Source organism: Falco biarmicus, chromosome 13 (assembly GCF_023638135.1).
Source record: "Falco biarmicus isolate bFalBia1 chromosome 13, bFalBia1.pri, whole genome shotgun sequence".
Lineage (NCBI taxonomy): Eukaryota > Metazoa > Chordata > Aves > Falconiformes > Falconidae > Falco > Falco biarmicus.
Genome location: NC_079300.1, coordinates 8,267,083 through 8,284,791, shown reverse-complemented (window position 1 = coordinate 8,284,791; position 17,709 = coordinate 8,267,083). Strand labels below are relative to the sequence as shown.

Genomic DNA, 17,709 nt, shown 5'->3' with positions numbered 1-17,709 from the left:
TCATTTATCGTTGAGGTAGGTCAGGAATACTTGCATATAATAAAGTGATTATAAAAATACTAATTTTGTCATGTAAAGGTTTATTTCATCAGAGGGATATCAGAAGTATTGGCAGAGAACAACTCAGAACAAAATTACACCCTTAAATCAAATCTTTCAGATTCTTAAGTGAGACTAATTGGTTATATAAAGATCTCCTTAGGGACAAATGAGTATTTGAAATTAAAATTTGAATATACAAGTACTTGAAATTAACATAGGTGTGTGAAGTGGATTACAAGAATATAAATAGGACTAAGGAGATAAACCTATTTAATTTTGTTTATTTAAAAAAAAAAGCCCATAACCCCCCTGCTTCCCTCCGGACCCCAAAAACCTTTCTAATATTGCAGCATATTAAGGTTTTATACTTTTGTCTGTACATCTACTACCATTTCCTTTAGTACTGGATAAAACATTAGGAATATATAATTGGGAGCAGGTTTGGGCAATGGGGAGTAGTCTGGGTAGTCTGATACATGTGAATGATGGTAGTTGTGGGGAAGTCAACAATTTGTGTAAGTTTGTTTATTGTTTACGTATCTGTTTAATACAGACCACAATTATTTGGGATGCCCACACTGGTGAAGCCAAGCAGCAGTTTCCTTTTCATTCAGGTAAGTCTTGGTTTTGATCATTCAGGATTGTCATCTGAAAAGATGAAAAAAATGTTATTTAAAAAGCTGAAGTTTATGGTGATTATTTACAGCATTTTAAAATCTTACAGTCAGTCTTTGGATACTGACTCCCATATTTGTAGTCTTTAAGAATTTTGAGAATGTAAACATAGATAGAATTGTTCTGATTCTGTAACTTTATAGCTCACAATTTTATTGCTGTTCTGTGAAAGTCATAAGAGATAATCCAAATATTACCGACTTTCTGTAGTACAGTGGCAGACCCATCAACTGGGTGGGCCACGAAGGATTTGTGTTTATCAGCTAAGGACTGCATTTGTCATCTTCCTGCTACAGTAATGCCAGCTCCGCATCCCATTGTTCTGCGCTGCCTGCTGGGCTGTCCCCAATTTGTTTGGCCACAAACCAGCTGAAAGGCTGTTCACTGGCCAGCTGGGATGAGAGTGCAGCCTCTCAGGAGGTCAGACAAATTTCTTTGTGGGCTGCATGCTGTGCAAGCCTGCCAGAATCAGCTGGAAAATAGAATAGAGAGGATGACGAACATGTCATTGAAGGGCCTTTAAGAAATGTGTCTCGTTTCCACTTTTTATTCTGTTCGCACTACGTTTTCAGTGGCATGACAACAATCAGAAACATCAGTTCTTGATTTACTCCAAGCAATTCTGTGTGCTATCTGCAATAAATATCTTGGCTTGATCAAATGGAATATGTCGCCCATGATTAAGCTTCAAGTTAACACACCTTATAATGCTGGAATTAAGAAAGGAAATAAATCATTACCTTTCACTGACTGCCATCTATCAGCACAAGCATGGACTGTTAGTGGAGATGAGCTCATGCATGACGATGTGTTAAGTTGTGGGAACCTGTTCCTTGTGCAGACTCTTGAGATTTATTTACAGATGACTTAACTACAGCTTGTTGTCCTGCTGTACTCTCTTCTGTCTAACTGTTTCATTTCAGATATGTTCCATATTTTTATGTCTTCTATTAAATTTCATTTCTTTTGTGCAAGACTGGTTCTGGCTGCATTTCTCATTGTTCATAGTGTTTGGTTGTCTTCAGAACTGCTATAAAATTAATGGTTGCTTCTTGTTGTTCTAATGGCACTTGTTCTCAGGTGGTGCATGCTAAATATTCAAACTCCTGCAGAATACATATCATAGTTTTAAATATCTTTCTTTTTCTTTTAGCACCAGCATTAGATGTTGACTGGCAGAGTAACAACACATTTGCCTCTTGCAGTACAGACATGTGTATTCATGTCTGTAAACTAGGACAAGATAGGCCCATCAAAACCTTCCAGGGTCACACAGTAAGTACTGGAAAAGTGGGGTTTGCTCTGATATTTTTAGTAACGAGAGATTGGGGGCCCAGTACGCTTACCAGTATACAGCACTCGTGTAATGGTTAGACTCTGGCAACAGGCAATAGACAGACATCTGCAGGTAGTTGTAGTTAAGGTCATATGGTACTGCAGTCTCTTGTCATCGTCAGAACAGTTCTCACTCCCATGTGCAGCTTTTTTTACCAGTGCCAGGATCGCATAGCAAAACTGAGCTTTAGAAGAAGAAACAGGGTAACTTTAAGACTTTGCTGTGCACAGCCTGTGTTGTGTAAGAGCATGCATGGGGAAACGTGATGAAGAGGTAGCAAAGAGTTGTTACTAAAGGCAAAGCTAGGAATGAAAATTTAATGTTAAAATACTGACAATTACACAAATACTCACCACTGCTGTCCACCTTTATCTTTCGTAAGCTGTCATTTGTAGTGGAAGTGAAGACTCCAACTTATTCTCACTGTTCAATTTTAGAATGAAGTAAACGCAATCAAATGGGATCCAACTGGTAATCTTCTGGCATCCTGCTCTGATGATATGACTCTAAAGGTAATGGGAGTTCTGGTACTGGCTCTTGTCTCTGAGGACTGTGGAGTGCACACTGTTAGCTCGGGCAATCCAGCAGTATGGCTGTACTTGCCGTGTCGGCTAATATTAGTTCTTTTTTAATATAACAAGATTAGGCAATCCTAGCAAATCCTTGTTAATCAGAGCCAAGCTTTGTTCCAGGGAACTTGTTACAGGCTGCCACCCTGAGACTTGGAGCATGATTTATTAGGTGCTTTTAGCTGTTTACAGAATCAGGTCATTAATCATTAAGCTGTCACACTTGATGTTTGCTTTTGGTTAAAAGGAAGAGTTGGAATGCATGTTGTGTAACACATACAAGAATGGGTGACTAGCTACTTTGCTGGTGTTCTTCTGTATCCCCCTTCTTTCTAGTTAAACCTTTGGCATATTGTTTCTTAAGAGAGTGTGTGTACTCCCTGGTTTTTACAGTTCATCAGGAGTTGTTCTACAGTTTTCAATTGCACCTACAATATTTTCCTCCACATAATTCATAGCAACGTGCTTTCTTGCAGAACTGGGGCAAAACTGTGAATGCAGAGGGTACTGTAATTTACACATATGACTTCAGGGCACACTAGAGATCCATACAAAAGTACCATCAGGTTAGATGCAGTAGAAGAAATGAGGTTGTTCTTGCCTGATAGGCCTGTGCTGTTTCCATGGTACTGATGCTTTTCCATTACTCCCACACTGCTTTATATTTTGTGGGTGTTACAGCACTATGTTTGGTAGAGTTTCAGGATATGGGGCTTTTATGTTGACAGTGCTGTCCTACTAGTGGCCCTTGGGACAGTTGTTTCCATCTAGCTCACCATTGTTTAATCAGAGACAGGGAATGGCTGAATGACCAGCCAGATACTCCCTCCCCTGCTGGCACACAGTCAGGCTCTCGCAGTGGAAATCACCTTATCTAAATATAAATATTTAAGCATTTAAGCCTTTGCTCTAAAGGTAGATGTCTAGACATCTTTAGTCAACGGAATGTCTAGCACCACTGAGGAGCAATTCATCCTTTCCTAAGTTAAGCATCTGAGTGTGATGAGTAAACCCCTGAGAGCATCAGCTCTTCTGCATTGGCAATGGGTGGAGTCACAATAGCCAGCTTAAGCTAGGTATTTAATACTTAGCTGAAACGCAGGTAAAATGAATTCAAATCTAGAGCTCAAGCTGTTGCTGCTGTCTCTCAGTGAGTAACTCGGAACATGTCATGGTTTGTGGGCTCAGGCATTCAACTTCTTGGTTGCTGTTTTGAATTCAGCCCAGCCTGGGAAGTATTTTTTCATTTTGTTTTGGATTAACTGGAAGACCATTTGCTTGTAGCTAAGTCTGTGTCACTAATCGCTTGTGGTTCACTTACTTTTCAATGGCAGTAGGAATGAATGTCAGGTTTTGATGCATATAGAGGATGCCTAGTGATTCATTTATTTATTAATGTATTTATTGTTCTCTTATGATGCCAACTTGGTGTTTTCTAGAGCAGCTAATATGGACTCCTTTCATCTATACTAGTTTTGGGAAGAGAAGCTATATTTTGATCTGATCAATTTAAAGTGGAAATACAATTTAAATTCTGTTTGCACATTGAAAATTGATTTTCCCTTCAGTGAGGCAACAGTTCTGAAAAGTGTCATTCATTTAAATGTACACCTCAATTGCATCTTAAATACAGTTGGGCTTAAACAAACATGCTCTTGTTAGGTTTTTCTAACAAAAGGTGAGCTAAAAGCACTACTGAAACAGATAACCTCAAAAAAAGCGCATTCAGATGATCAGCTACCATATCAACTTTGCATTTAGGAGAAGGTATAAAAGCCTTCCAAAATCCTTTCTGTAGTAGCAATGTAAACTCTTTAATAGAAGAAAGTTAATCTGTTTGTTGCAGGTTATCATGCAGGACTTGGAGTCCTAAGGAACAGCGTGACATACTGAACAAAACCATGGCAATGCAAATCCTAATAAGCCAGGAAAATGCCATAATGTTTTTTGTAGCACACATCTATGGCTTTGTATGAAAACAGAAGATTTCTCTACTATCGCTTTATTTCGCTCAGTCTGTGTAGCAAGAAGTTCATTTAAAAATAGGACTGTGATATTTTGTCAACTCAGACATCAACATATACATATTGCTCTTCTCATTTTAGCATCTGTTCTCATCTCTGCACTTTTCAAGGGGCTTGTAGTTAACACATGCAGATTGGTTTCTATAGGTAGTACCTTTATTACTCATTAATCCCGTTAGGTACTTAGAATTCAGAGAATGGAAGGTACTGGAATAATATTTCTATAATTACTCTAGAAACCCAGCAGCCATAGCAAATGTTCTGAGTGGCCTAAAAGGTGGCAACCAGGCTGCAAATGACAAAGAATAAATAAATAAAGTGTATTTTAGTACAATATTGTGCTAAATGTCTTTGTTTTCTTCGTTTTTTATCATAGATCTGGAGTATGAAACAAGACAGTTGTGTCCATGATTTGCAAGCACACAACAAAGAAATTTATACTATCAAATGGAGTCCTACAGGACCAGGAACAAATAATCCGAATGCCAATCTTATGTTAGCAAGGTACTATTTAATCCTATCTTGAAATGCCTGTTAAGCATTATTTTTACTTCACTCTTTATATATGAAGGTTCCCAGAATGTTTTGAAGTATGTAGGGTACTTTATCATATTGTGTTTATATTAGTAACAGAAATACATCAAATTGAGATGTAATTAATCTGTGTTTTTTCTTTGACAGTGCATCCTTTGATTCTACTGTTAGGTTATGGGATGTAGACAGAGGAATTTGTATTCATACTCTGACAAAGCATCAAGAACCTGTGTACAGTGTAGCTTTCAGTCCTGATGGCAGGTACCTGGCCAGTGGCTCCTTTGATAAATGTGTACACATTTGGAATACCCAGGTATAGCTCTTCTGTCTGTTTAGATATTTGTGTTTTGGTCTTTTTCATCAGCACCCTTCCAACCTTTGCTGTTCCATCATGTTTCAGCCACAAGGAGCTTTGCCATTCCTAATACGCTGATTCACTTTCTCTTTGTTCTAAGGTTACTTGTTAATGGATGTCCCTTTAATTTCTCTTTTTGAGTGCTTGGCTATGGTGAAGTAATAATTGTCTTTGCATTCTCTTTAGTTAGCCCCCACCCCCCAAAAAAATATCACCAAACCCCAACCAACCAAAAAAAAACAACTGAAAAAAACCAACAACAATGAAACACATTCAACAAAGTGTCTCCCATACCATGTTGCATTCAAAATGCTTTTGTTAACTCTGAACTTACTCCTGGTAAAACAGTTTGCTTTGAAAAATGATGGCTGGATGCAGACATACAAATCTGCTGTCTGTTTCATTGAATTTCACTGAAAAATGAGAATGTAAAGTGAGAGAAGACAATGATGACGATATTTCTATATAACTTTCTAAGAGGTGAACTATTACTTGTATTTCTGGCAAATAATGGGTGGATTGCAAATGAAAGGATCTTGTTGTTGGGCAAGATGTGAACTCTGGCTACTGGGAATTGGATATTAATTTTTGAAAGGCTCATTTTAGTAATTGGAAGTAGTAGTGACCACCAGTTTTGCCTGTCAAACACGAGATCAAGATGTGATGACTGTGTTTGTCATGTCCTTTGACACAGCGCTGAGGTTGTTCACAGTCTCGATCTGGACCATTTCCTCTGAGAATTTCAGCTTTTAAAGGCAGTGGGGAAGTTTCACATGAAGCACAAATTTTACTTGTTTGCTTGCATTTTGTTATTTTAATTACATGTTTTGTCCCTCTTTAGACAGGTGCCCTAGTTCACAGTTATCGGGGAACAGGAGGGATTTTTGAGGTTTGCTGGAATGCAGCAGGAGACAAAGTTGGAGCAAGTGCTTCAGATGGTTCAGTAAGTGCTGCTTGACTTGGTTGACTTTCTAACAAGAAGCATCTTCTGGAACTTTTTTGACTAACAGTGGAGACAAAATTTCCTTCTGTACCTGAAGTTTGAATTACAGCCAGCTCACCTGTAGATTTTTGTCACCTGTAGTCTTTGTTCTAGCTTAATGCATTACTGTTCTAAACCCTCCAAAAATCTCAGGAGGTGAAGTTGCCTCTAATTTAGATTTTCTGTCCCTACTGGGACTTACTGTGGAAATTCATTGTAGTCTGGAAACAAGATCATTTTCGCCTCTTTGCCCTTTTTGAGTGAAAATGTTTAGTAGAGGTGGTAGGTGATATTATTATAAAGTGTGATAATAGTGAAATACCTTCTGCACTGCATTCAGCAGAAAGTACAGTACAGCAAAACAAAGTACAATTATCTGAATGCTTGCAATTGAAAAGTTCCTTAAAATGACAGGAGCTATATATAAATACCAGTCTGCTTGCTTTGCTTAGAAGAAGCAGAGAATAAAATCATATGTTTAACTAATCGTGAATGCACCCCCTATCATTTCATGGTGGTGTATTGTAGCATCACCTCCTAGCTCTCCTGACACTGTCCTGCAAAGTACTGCAGTAAAATATCAACATGCAGTTCTTCATAACAAGTACTATACTTGGGGGTTTTTTGCTTGCCCCTCTTTTTCCATAGTTTTAAAAGAAAGGAGAAGAGAGCCTAAGGAAAAGCGAATTTAGTATAAAGAGTGATAAAAATTGTATTTTGAAGTGCCGTAACAAATGTCAGCAAAAAGCAATCCTGGTAGCTTTGTGTCGTCCAGAGTCTCAGGTAATAGCTTAACACAGATGCCAAAATGTTTGCCTGTTCCCCCGTCCTGCATGCTCCATGCTGGTAAGCAAGGCTGCTGTGTTCAAGTTCAGAATAGAAAACAAGAAGTTCTGAATTTTAAATAGACTGAATTCTACCCAATTAATTTTGATTGGTCTTTCATATCATTTTAGCTGTACAAGTATAGAGAATATTATAAAAGGAACAACAGCTCAAGGCATGTCCTGAATAGAAAGTAATTATCATCTTCCCCTAGATGACCCTTTTATGTACCTGCTGTGTAACCTTTCCAGTCTTCCAGTTAATTTGCCTCATAAGGCTGATTGTACTTGCAACAGATTTGTTTTCATTTAGTTTCTGCTCTTTTAGAAATGCTGGATTGATTTTGTTTTATATTGTTTGCTAACAAAAGCCCTTCTTATCCCCTCTGTTTTAAATGTTTACAGCTGGTATTAGCTAAGCAAATACAGTCAATTTTGAATTGTTTGATGGCTAAAAGCATAGCTTCTGTATGATTATATTTTACTAGTAGATATTTCTATGTCTGACAGAGCTAGAAGCACTACGTAGTGAAGATTTTGAGAAGACTAAAACTGGAGCTTGTAATTTTTAGACTGTTAACTTTTTTTAGAATTACTATGATCAATTCTAATATTTGCCCGCAGATTTTAGATTTCATTTTACTATATTTTTGTAACCTAGATTCAAGTTAGTTCTTGGCCTCATATTATTAAATAACAGACACACAGCTTACATAAGACGTTGTTAATGCTCTGATAGTAATTCATTAGGTCGCAGTGCCCTTAACACCTGGGTCTGGCTGGGTGCTTATAAACAAAGTGCTCACCTGGTGATTTTTTCCCCCCACCCCAATCTATTGTTAATAGATATAAGATTAGGTTTACACAATGTTTCATAGGTTTTGCTGAGATACTTCACACAATCTTGTAAATGTGTAATACTGTGCACTGTGCAATTTCTATATACGTATTTCTTTTTCTTGCAGGTTTGTGTATTAGACCTACGGAAATAGCGCTACTAGTTGGAAGCCATGGACCGACTATGAATGTGTACATAGCCAAAATGACTGTCCCTGACCCATGTACTGCTATAGTCCCAATTGAACCATGGCCAGTCCACTACAGCCAAACGTAAAAGAAATATATACATATACTGTATATAAAAAAAAAAAAAAGAGAAAAAAAAATTACACCCTGAAGAGGATGACAGAGTTTTGTCACAGCTTGTGAATCCTGTTCACCAAGTGCTGGAATCTGCTGTGCCCCAAAATAACATTTAAAGGTTTTGGATATGAAAAACAGAAGAGAGAGCGAGAGAGAGAGAAATATACCATATACAAGAGCAGACCCATATACATACCAAATTCAGAAGATACTAATGGCAGCCTTCATTACCCCTTCCCCCCTTTAAATCCGTTCTGACAATGGATTGTGGGGTATTTTTGTTTTCCTTCTCAGTAGTTGAGCAGTTTGTGTGTACAGAGAAAATGGACTTACAGAAATCTGCAGCAGTAGTTTTTTCTTTGCTTTTAAACATTGGGTTTTCTGTTTTGTTTTGGTTAAGTTTACGGATGCATGAAGTAAGGGAGTGAATTAGTTTCTTGTTTATATTTTTTTCACCTTGGAAAAAAAGTTTCTTTGAAACATATTTTAATGCATTCTATGAAGAGGTAGATTGAACCTGATAATGTTTGGTACATTTTGTGGCTCCCAGAGCACAATTTTGTGAACAGAGGGAGGGTGGAAAAGGTATTATGGAGAGAGAAGAAAAAAAAACCACAACCCTTCTTTGAGGCGTGATATTTCATGTCCTGCTCATCTACGAAGTATGACAGTAATGGGTATAATGCTATGTTTTATTTTCTGGTGACATGGCTGAAATGCAGTAGTTTCTTATTTGGGACATAATTCTGCCAAACTTAAGAATAGAAGGGCACAAAAATACAGAAAAGAAAAATACAGGGATGCAAAAAAAGAGAGAAAAAAGAAAAGGACAAAAAAAGAGGAAAAAATGCATCTTCTGTTGCTTTAAGACCATAGCTAAAATATGGTTAAATGGTGCACTATTGTGAAAAGGAGCAAAATATAGCTGGGGGATTGTTTTTAAGAGGTTAAGATCTTTCTGGACAAGGGTTCATGCCACAGCTTCTTTGAGAGTTGCCCATCATTATTTGTAGGAGCTTAGATGTATAATTGTAACCAAACTCCAGTATTAAAAGTATCTCATGTAATTTTTCTTTATTAAAATAAAATCTTTGGCATATATTTGGTAACACTGCCATTAAGAGGCAAAATGTTTACTACCTTAGATTTAAAAAAAACTTAAACAGAGGACTTGCTTCAAGTTTATTTTAATAGCAGTGATTCAGCTTATTTAAAAGATGAATACTTGCACTAATTCCCCTGCTGCTCCAGTCCTGCAGTTTATTGTATCTTGTGACTACATTTTTTTCCAAATATAGGGTAGATGTAAGCTGCTATTTTTTTAATAATCACTACTAAATAGTGTCTTTTACTCTGTTTACAATATCAAGTATTTTTCTTACAATGACAGATGTATATGGCAAACCTTTTTCTGCTCATGTGATTAAAAGTATACTGATAGTGATTTTATTTGTAAATGATAGCATGAGGTTGTGTTTACGCATATGTGTAGTCAAAAAGGTTGCATCATGTCTTGCATAAGGTTCCCAGAGTGTAAATTTATAAAAAGAGAGGTTGTCAAATTTATGTCACAGGCATTTTACTTAAGGAATGGTTTATATTACAGAGCTTTTCAAAGTTACCAGTTTTATAACACTATTTAAATCACAAACAATTTTGTGGCTTATGATTGCTAGTCTCTAACATTTTTTTTTCTTTTCTTCCCCCCCCCCCCAAGTTAGGTATACATTGATTTGAAATAATGCAGCTTTGACATTTTAACCATTGGTCTTTAGGCATTGATTTCTGCTGTTTCCATGGAATAAACACGACTTGAAGCAAGTCTGAGTTTGGCTAAGGTAGGGTAGCAATTTGCCAGTGGTAAAGAGAAGTCAACAATACATACTTTATATATACCCCTGGATTATAATACTATCATACACAGCATTTAAAACCAACAAAAAATCATATCCATAAAGACAGTCATCCACGGTGGTTCGGTGCCAGCTATTTTTAGGGTTTTGGAACATATTACAAATGTTTAGAGCAATTACCCTGTGAGTTACAATATGTAGGAAACCTAATATATTGAGTGTCTGGCACTTGAAATACTGCTTTTATTGCTGGAGGTCCATGACTGTGGCTGACCTCTGTCATTTAATGAAAAAAAAAATAAAAAAAAAATTCTGTGCAATAATTTTAAACTGTGCTCCCAGGAATAGACACAAATGTTTTGAGTATGTTTAAGCTGCATTTTTCGTTTAGCAATGCATTTGTCAATTGCACTGAATTTAAATCTGAAAGTCAGAAGTGATTTCTTGATAGTACTTTTGTATTTTAATATGGACAGTTTATTCATTTTCATAAAAGTTATTGGATGATTCTTTCAGCCAATCTAAACAATTGTGGTGGAATTCTGTGACATAGCTGCAAAATCATACAGCCATGTTTTAGGGTATTGCCATTTTCCTCTTTCTCAATCATCAGCTGTTTTGGTTGTAATTCTAGTTGCTTAAGCATAGTATCACATATTCAGAAATAGATGAAACAGAGCTTCAGTATCACAGGTCCAGGGTTTTCAGGTGCTCGAAGCAGAGTCCAGCAGGAACATCAGATCTGTTGACTTGAGTGCTCTGGACGTGCAGGCTGAGACCCCCAACCTGGTGTTAATCAGCAGTGCCCCACTGTAGTGGAATGATGCCAGATTCCACGAGCAAAGGATCTGGCCAATAGATATTTTATTGTTGTCCTTTACTAGCATGCCACAGTGCTGCTCCTGCTCACACCTCTTCTCGCCTCCTGTTTTATACACTGTTAAATGCATGCATGCAAGGTGTGCTAGGTTCTGTGATTATGTGAAGCAAAAAGAAAAAAAGAAAAAAAAGAGAACCATGACATTATTATCTTTTATAGCACAAAGACCTCGTATTCGATGGTGAGGTAGACTATCCAAATTGCTCCTTTAAATTGAGTATGCCAAATGTCAGTAAGGCCCTAATTTTGTATAAACGTATGCACATGCTTAGTCTTACATACTGAGTAATTCTGGTGCGCCTGTTTTCCAAGTGTAAAGGCAAACATGTGCATAAGCCTTTGCATACATTACAGTTCCTATATTTTCCAGTTCAACACGTTAATGGGCAAATATCCAAATAGAGGATAAAAGAAAGGGGAAAAACTGGGCTCAGAATTAATGATGGAATAAGAAATGATCTGCTTTTGAGTTCGCTGTCTTTCTATGCATCCATCTCAGAATCCTGTTTCTCATTTCTGCGTAATTAGGTCCAGGTTTCTGTAGAGTTCTTCTCTTTCTATTTTTACTTTACCTTTTTCTGCATTTTTAAATTGATGTAAAGATTCCCAACCAGTGGACTTCTTAGTGTAGTTAAGAGAATATCTAGGTCCTCATAAAAGCTTTTTTAGACTCTTTGTAATGTTGATAAACTCAGTTTATTCTGGGACTACAATTGTGCAGGGTTATTTAGCGTGTCTACTAGATGATTGGAAATCTTATATGAAACACTAAAAGTGCCTCTTTTTCTGGGTTGGGTGGAGGGAGGTAATAGTTACCAGAGTCAGAATGACATGGCATTTTGAAGCATGTTTCTTGATTTCATGACACTTTAATGCATCTTGAGAGAAAGGCCAAAGATTTCTACCAATTTTAATTTTCATTTTTAAAAGCACTCCTTTTTCCTTACACTGCTTACCTCATGCTAGGGTATTTAATGGGACATTGTACCTTTGAAATGTTCTTTGTGTTTAGGTAGAGTAGTAGGTGGCATAGGGCGGTTGTGCCAGTTTGCCTACGGAGCAATCGTAGCAGCTGATGCATTTAGTTCTGCTGAATGAAGGAATTTCATTAAAATCGCAAACTGGGTTTTTCAGCTTGTAAATAAAAGGTTGTATGTTTTTGTCTGTTTAGCGAAGAGGAGCCTTGGGACCCAATTTTTCCAATCTTTACTTACCCAGAAACCCCATTGTCTTTCATGAGAAAACCTTGCCAGAGCAAGCGTTGGAGGCGTTGGGTCTGCGTAACGCCGTGCAGCGTGCCGCGTAGGTAAAACGAGCCACGTCTCGCTCGAGCCAAGCGTCCCCTTGGCGTCGGGGGGGGGGTTTGCCAGAGCAGGGCCTGCCGGATTTAGCCCAGTGTTCCTTTTGCATTGACGAGCGTGATAGCTTCTCCCTTCACAAAGTCCTGTAGAGCCGTTCCCCAGTGGGATCACTTTCACACTCTCCAGAAGTCTGAAGAAAGCAGAAGCAACATTGTGGCATGTTAGAAGCAAATATGGCTTCGGGAGACAGCAGTAAATCTCCATCAAGATCCCTGACATTTTTCCGTAGGGAGAGCGCCGTGGAGCAGTCTTCACTTCTCCCTCTAGAGAAAGCTCTGAAATACCACATTCTGTGAAAGTGTGACTGTCTTCACTGTCAGTCTGATGGAAGGCAGACGAACCAGGAAAATCTGCCGTTTCGTGCGGATTGCAGATTTAGTGTTAATAGTGCTTCAGATCAGTAGTTTTGAGTACATAATTCGCTTTCTCTGCCTTTAAGTTTGAAGCTTGACAATAACTTGAGGCATGTTTTTGTTTTCTTTTCTTTTTTAAATAATCATTCATTTTTACTTCATAATGTTTTTGACATTTGTGGGTAAATACAAGAAAACAGTCTGCATGTTGTTGCTAGTCCAGTGTACTTTGCAATCTTGTCCTCAACAGACTGCAGTGTGCAGAACAGTAATTCTAGAATACAGAAGTAATTTTCTCTCTCTCCTGACATTGACATTGTAGTTGTAATGGTTTCATTTGGAGTTACAAATCCTTTGGGTCTAATTCTGTGAGCCTACCTATAGCACTGGATTAAAATGTCTGCATCATTTCTTCAGTTATCCAGTTAAATTACAACTGTTGTAAAAGTGTAAACCAGCCCATGACAGTTTTTTGTACTTGTTTAAAGGACTTTTATTGTTCAGTTTTCATGATTATTGTCTAAAGAAGACTGATATAGATGTTCTATACTGTCCTGGACCATGTTAATTACACTTTATGATGTATTTTGGTTCTACATCACAATGATTTGTCCCCAAGGCCCTTATATCCCTTCTAGGCACATTTTCTGTTGCAGTTTCCCTTTGCATTGTATTGCTTTGACAACTGTAATTTGAATCAGATCTGAAAGAGGTCCAGAATAAAATATATTTTGATATTACCTTGGCTGAATGTTATATACCAGTAACTTTAAATGCTTGGTACAGAAGATTTACAGGTGATTAAGTTGGGGAAGTGACAGACCGAAACACAGTTTTTAATAATTAGTTTGGCACGTTTTCATGCCAGACAATATGTAAGAAGCAGTGGGCAGTAATAGCGTTGTGCAGCTACGTGCTGTTGGTGAACACAGAGTAGACCCTCAGAAGCAGGGAAGCTGTCCTTGGCCACCGTTTACTGCTGTGCGTTTGATTTAGCCGAACTGGTTCCTCACACGTGTGTTTTACGTGCTGCATCTTCTCCTTACCCATACACTGGTGGAAGAGAAGCCGAGCCCAGTGACACAGCTGCGGCCCAGCTGTTTGGAAGACTTTGGAGGCGTGGGAACAGGCTCTGCACGGTAATGCAATCTCACATCGGTGACAACTGTTCTTACAGAGCGATTCGATTTGATAATGTGAAGGAGCGTTACTTGTGTGACTGTACTTCAGATATTTGAAACCATTTAGATCTACACGTGAAATAACATGCATCCTTCTATACATAATGGTGTTTTAATTCTGTTAGAATTGTGGGGTCGTGTCATAGTCCAAGAGAGGGAACCCGGATGGTTTCTTTTCAGTGTTGCCAGAACTTTATGGTGAATTACTGTTTTTTCGTGTACGCTATTTCTTTGGTATAATATGTTTGAAAGTAATAGCTTTCTTCTTTCAGTAATGTTATCAAAATCAATTTATCTTCATGTGTTGGAACTTGCTGTTGAAAAGCATGCGTAATGGATTGAAAACAGGAGGGACTGTCTCTTACAAGTGTAAAACCAGTCTCCGATTCGCTTCACCTGGAGCCCGAGTGCACGCCAGGATTTCTCTGTTATTTGAGCAACGCTGAGGCAATTTCATGGCTTTGAGACAAACTGTGCTAATGTCACAACACAGAAAGTTTGTGTGTCTTGAAATTTCGTTAGTGCAGATGCTTCTCTCATGGTGTGTGGTCACCCTGAGATGTAGGAACCACGGAGGGGGGTTGCAGTATGTAGACGTTATGCTTGCATGGTGGTGATGCCCACCTCTCTGGCGAGGAGACGGTATTCCAGGTAGGTGCATTATGCCGTTACTGCCCAGATCTTCCCTTCTGAAGCTGAGTTACCCTCATGCTGTAACAATCTGGGGTTTGTAATTCTGTAGTGATCTCAGCTATTCATAAAGTCCATGTTCCCTACCTTGTAGGGAAGTGATTTAATGGAAGTCTAAGTAACATCCGTGGTTCCCTGATGTCAGCGCAGGGCAGCTGTAACTGAGTAATAATTTAGGAGGGATTTATTAATGATTCTGTAGAGAACAACGATGCCCCAATTAGTACAACTTGTCTTTAAGGAAAGCTGACCCAGGAGTTAGCTCTGCAGTGCAGAGGCTTTCTTACTTATCTGAGTAACTGAAAATTGCTACCGTAAAGGATTGTTTGAAGGCTTGAAAAAGACACAGGTTTTCTTAATACATGTGATGTGAAAATGTTTGGCTCTTAGATTCATTCTTCAGATACCAAGTCAAGATTTTGGTCTCAAGAAGATGTCAAGAAGTCTGAATAGAGGTTGAGTACTTTCAATGGATTGCTTTCTTGTTTCCACAGAGATTTTCTGACTTGTTCTAGATGTCAAGAACCCTAATTTTTACCTTGAGGGTGCTGCATTTTGAGCTTTCTGAATTACATATTCTTGAACATTTTGAGACTTCTTCGCTGGACTGGTGACAGCTCAGACTGAGTGTTCTCCCTTCCTTCTAGAAGAGAACATAAGGCCCCTGCTCACAGCAATGCTGAGGGGAAATTTCCAATTATTTCAGTGCAAGCAGACCCAGGGCAGCACTTCTGAAAAGAAATGTTGGTGGATGAAAGGGTTTTTTTCTGAGATACATTGATAGATCTGTAAAGATCATGTTTCCCGTTCCACTATACTGAAGTGCACATACAACCAACCTAAGGCACTGTTTGCTCTTGCGCATTGTTTCAGCCTTGACCAAAACCATTAAATCTGCAGACTCAGTTTAGTTTAATTTCTACCTTTGTCCCTGCTTCAGATGTCATTTGTCAGGAACATCTGAAGGTGTAGGGTCACCTTTAATAAATGCAGGGGCCGGCGGGGTGTAAGTCATCTGAACGTGGCTGTTGGTTCTCCAAAGCGGTGCTGGGTCTTCACAGCCCCTGTCTCGCTCACAGAGCTGCGGTGCCACAGCATGTGCAGTTAAAAAGGCTACTAGGAGTGCGATGTCTGCTGGCTGCTCTGCTTGAACTGCATTGTGGCTTTACACTTTATAAGTGGAAAAAGACGGGTTTTATGAAACAATAACCATGAATTTGTAATACTGAAATTGGGAACTACAGTAGCTTCTGATGTATATCCCTTAATGTTTCGTACATGAATAATTTTTAAGGTAAGAAATTCCCGCCTCGGGAAAATAGAGAAGAATTGCAATTACTGGTGCTTAATTTACTTTTTAAATTGTTATTTGAAGTTTCTCAGTTCTTTCACTTTCTATTGCTACATCCCATCTGTCTTCAGTCTGCTTGAACAGTGCGGCAAAGTCAGGTGCTGATAAGGTGAATGGGAACAAACTGCTTTCTGGCACTAAGTAATTTGGAGCCAGAAGCCAATTCCCAAGGCAAAGCAGCAGGAGTGTGTGTAGTTAGTTGCAATTGCATTGTTTACCATCTCATGCTCAAATCAGTAGACCTTGCTGTGTGCGCTGAATTAAATATGCTATTATTTTATTCTATTAAATAGTTCAGTTCCTGCACCTGATTTTAATGGATATCATTCCGTATAGTTTTCACAGAGCATGAATTATCACTTTGCACGGTGTGGTGTTACAGCAGGGGAATGTCCCGTTCGGTACCCATCTGAACTGCCGGTGGAATAGAGGTGTATGTGGCTGTGCCTGGACAGCAGGTATGCCTCCGAGTTTGGGGGTTGGGTATGTGATTTCTTACCTAGAGCGTTCAAGTGCAAAATACTTGTTGACCCGTTTATTAATTTCCTGGCTTATTACTGTTTGCCTGGCCGGATGGATAAATCAACTCAGAGCTTCCATGCCATGCTTTTCTTGTTACGGGTAAGTTATGCCTCTGAATTGGACAAGAAATAATAAGAAATCTGTGTCCATAGTGCTCTTAGTTTGAATGTCAGCCTGTGACGTGGCTTTCTGTGTCATTTTCAGCTCGATCACATCTTACATGTGTAGATACAGGAGTTCAGAGAGTTCCGTCTCCAGCTTTTCAGCCATTTTATTCCACTTTATTTAAGAGGACTATAAACTATTAGAGTGTGTAGTAGTTGAGGATTTTGTTTTCTAGGGCTCTGGTAGGGGGGAGGGGGATTAGGAGGGTTGTGAAGTAGGAAAGGGAGGCTAGTTGTCCGATGATGATGAACGGGTGTTCGACGGGTTGGCTTCCTACTCAGGTCAGGATAAGTAGGTTAGTGACTAGAAGTCAGAATAGTGATTGGGATAAGGGGCGGAAGGTTATTGTGCGTTGCTTGGATTTGTGGAGTAGTGGGCTTAGGAATAGGATTAGTACGGAGGCGGGTAGTGCTAAGACTCCACCTAGTTTATTGGGGATTGAGCGTAGGATGGCGTAGGCAAATAGAAAGTATCATTCTGGTTTGATGTGTGGGGGAGTGACTAGGGGGTTTTGCTTTTGGAGGTTCCGTTGGAAAATAACAGGGTCATCAACACATTAGGAAAGCAGGGGGAAATGTCTGCAGTTGGTCTTGAAGCGAACTCGGCAGGCGGCACGTGCCTGCTTCTGACGGACGGCTGCCAGCCCCATCTCCGGCTTTCCCGAGCCATCTATTCCAGTGCTGTGATACCCGTAACGTGAAAGCACTCTCCTGTCTAATCTCAATCTTCTTTGTTGCAATTAAAAACTTACTATTTTATCCACCCTGAAGGGGGATTGGGGGTGTGCGTGTGTGTGTGAGAAAAAGCTGTTTCTTTATTGTTCACAGCAGCCTTTTGCGTATTTGAAATCTGTTGTTGTGTCCTTGCTG

General features: G+C 38.9%; 1 protein-coding gene and 1 long non-coding RNA gene across 12 annotated transcripts in view; one reads left to right on the top strand and one right to left on the bottom strand.

Moving 5' to 3' along the window:
• Positions 1-13,671, top strand: part of TBL1XR1 (TBL1X/Y related 1) — a 117,996-nt gene extending 104,325 nt beyond the window's left edge. For 9 of the 10 annotated variants that reach the window (XM_056358360.1, XM_056358357.1, XM_056358364.1 and 6 more), the window contains 7 exons: positions 596-656; positions 1,871-1,992; positions 2,491-2,565; positions 5,023-5,150; positions 5,328-5,493; positions 6,377-6,478; positions 8,307-13,671. In XM_056358360.1, coding sequence (XP_056214335.1) covers positions 596-656; positions 1,871-1,992; positions 2,491-2,565; positions 5,023-5,150; positions 5,328-5,493; positions 6,377-6,478; positions 8,307-8,333 — 681 coding nt within the window. In that variant the 3' untranslated portion in view covers positions 8,334-13,671. Of the gene's footprint in view, positions 1-595; positions 657-1,870; positions 1,993-2,490; positions 2,566-5,022; positions 5,151-5,327; positions 5,500-6,376; positions 6,479-8,306 lie in introns of those variants that run through there. The other variant, XM_056358367.1, reaches the window with a different exon arrangement.
• LOC130158051 (uncharacterized) lies at positions 553-2,523 on the bottom strand. Of its 2 annotated transcripts, XR_008825142.1 has the most exons (3): positions 2,407-2,515; positions 2,064-2,237; positions 553-690 (listed from the first exon to the last, which is right to left on the bottom strand). It is a non-coding gene; the product is annotated as an uncharacterized LOC130158051 (long non-coding RNA). The 2 variants fall into 2 exon arrangements; XR_008825141.1 differs by lacking the exon at positions 2,064-2,237 and having other exon boundaries at positions 2,407-2,523.
• Positions 13,672-17,709: the final 4,038 nt, after the last annotated feature.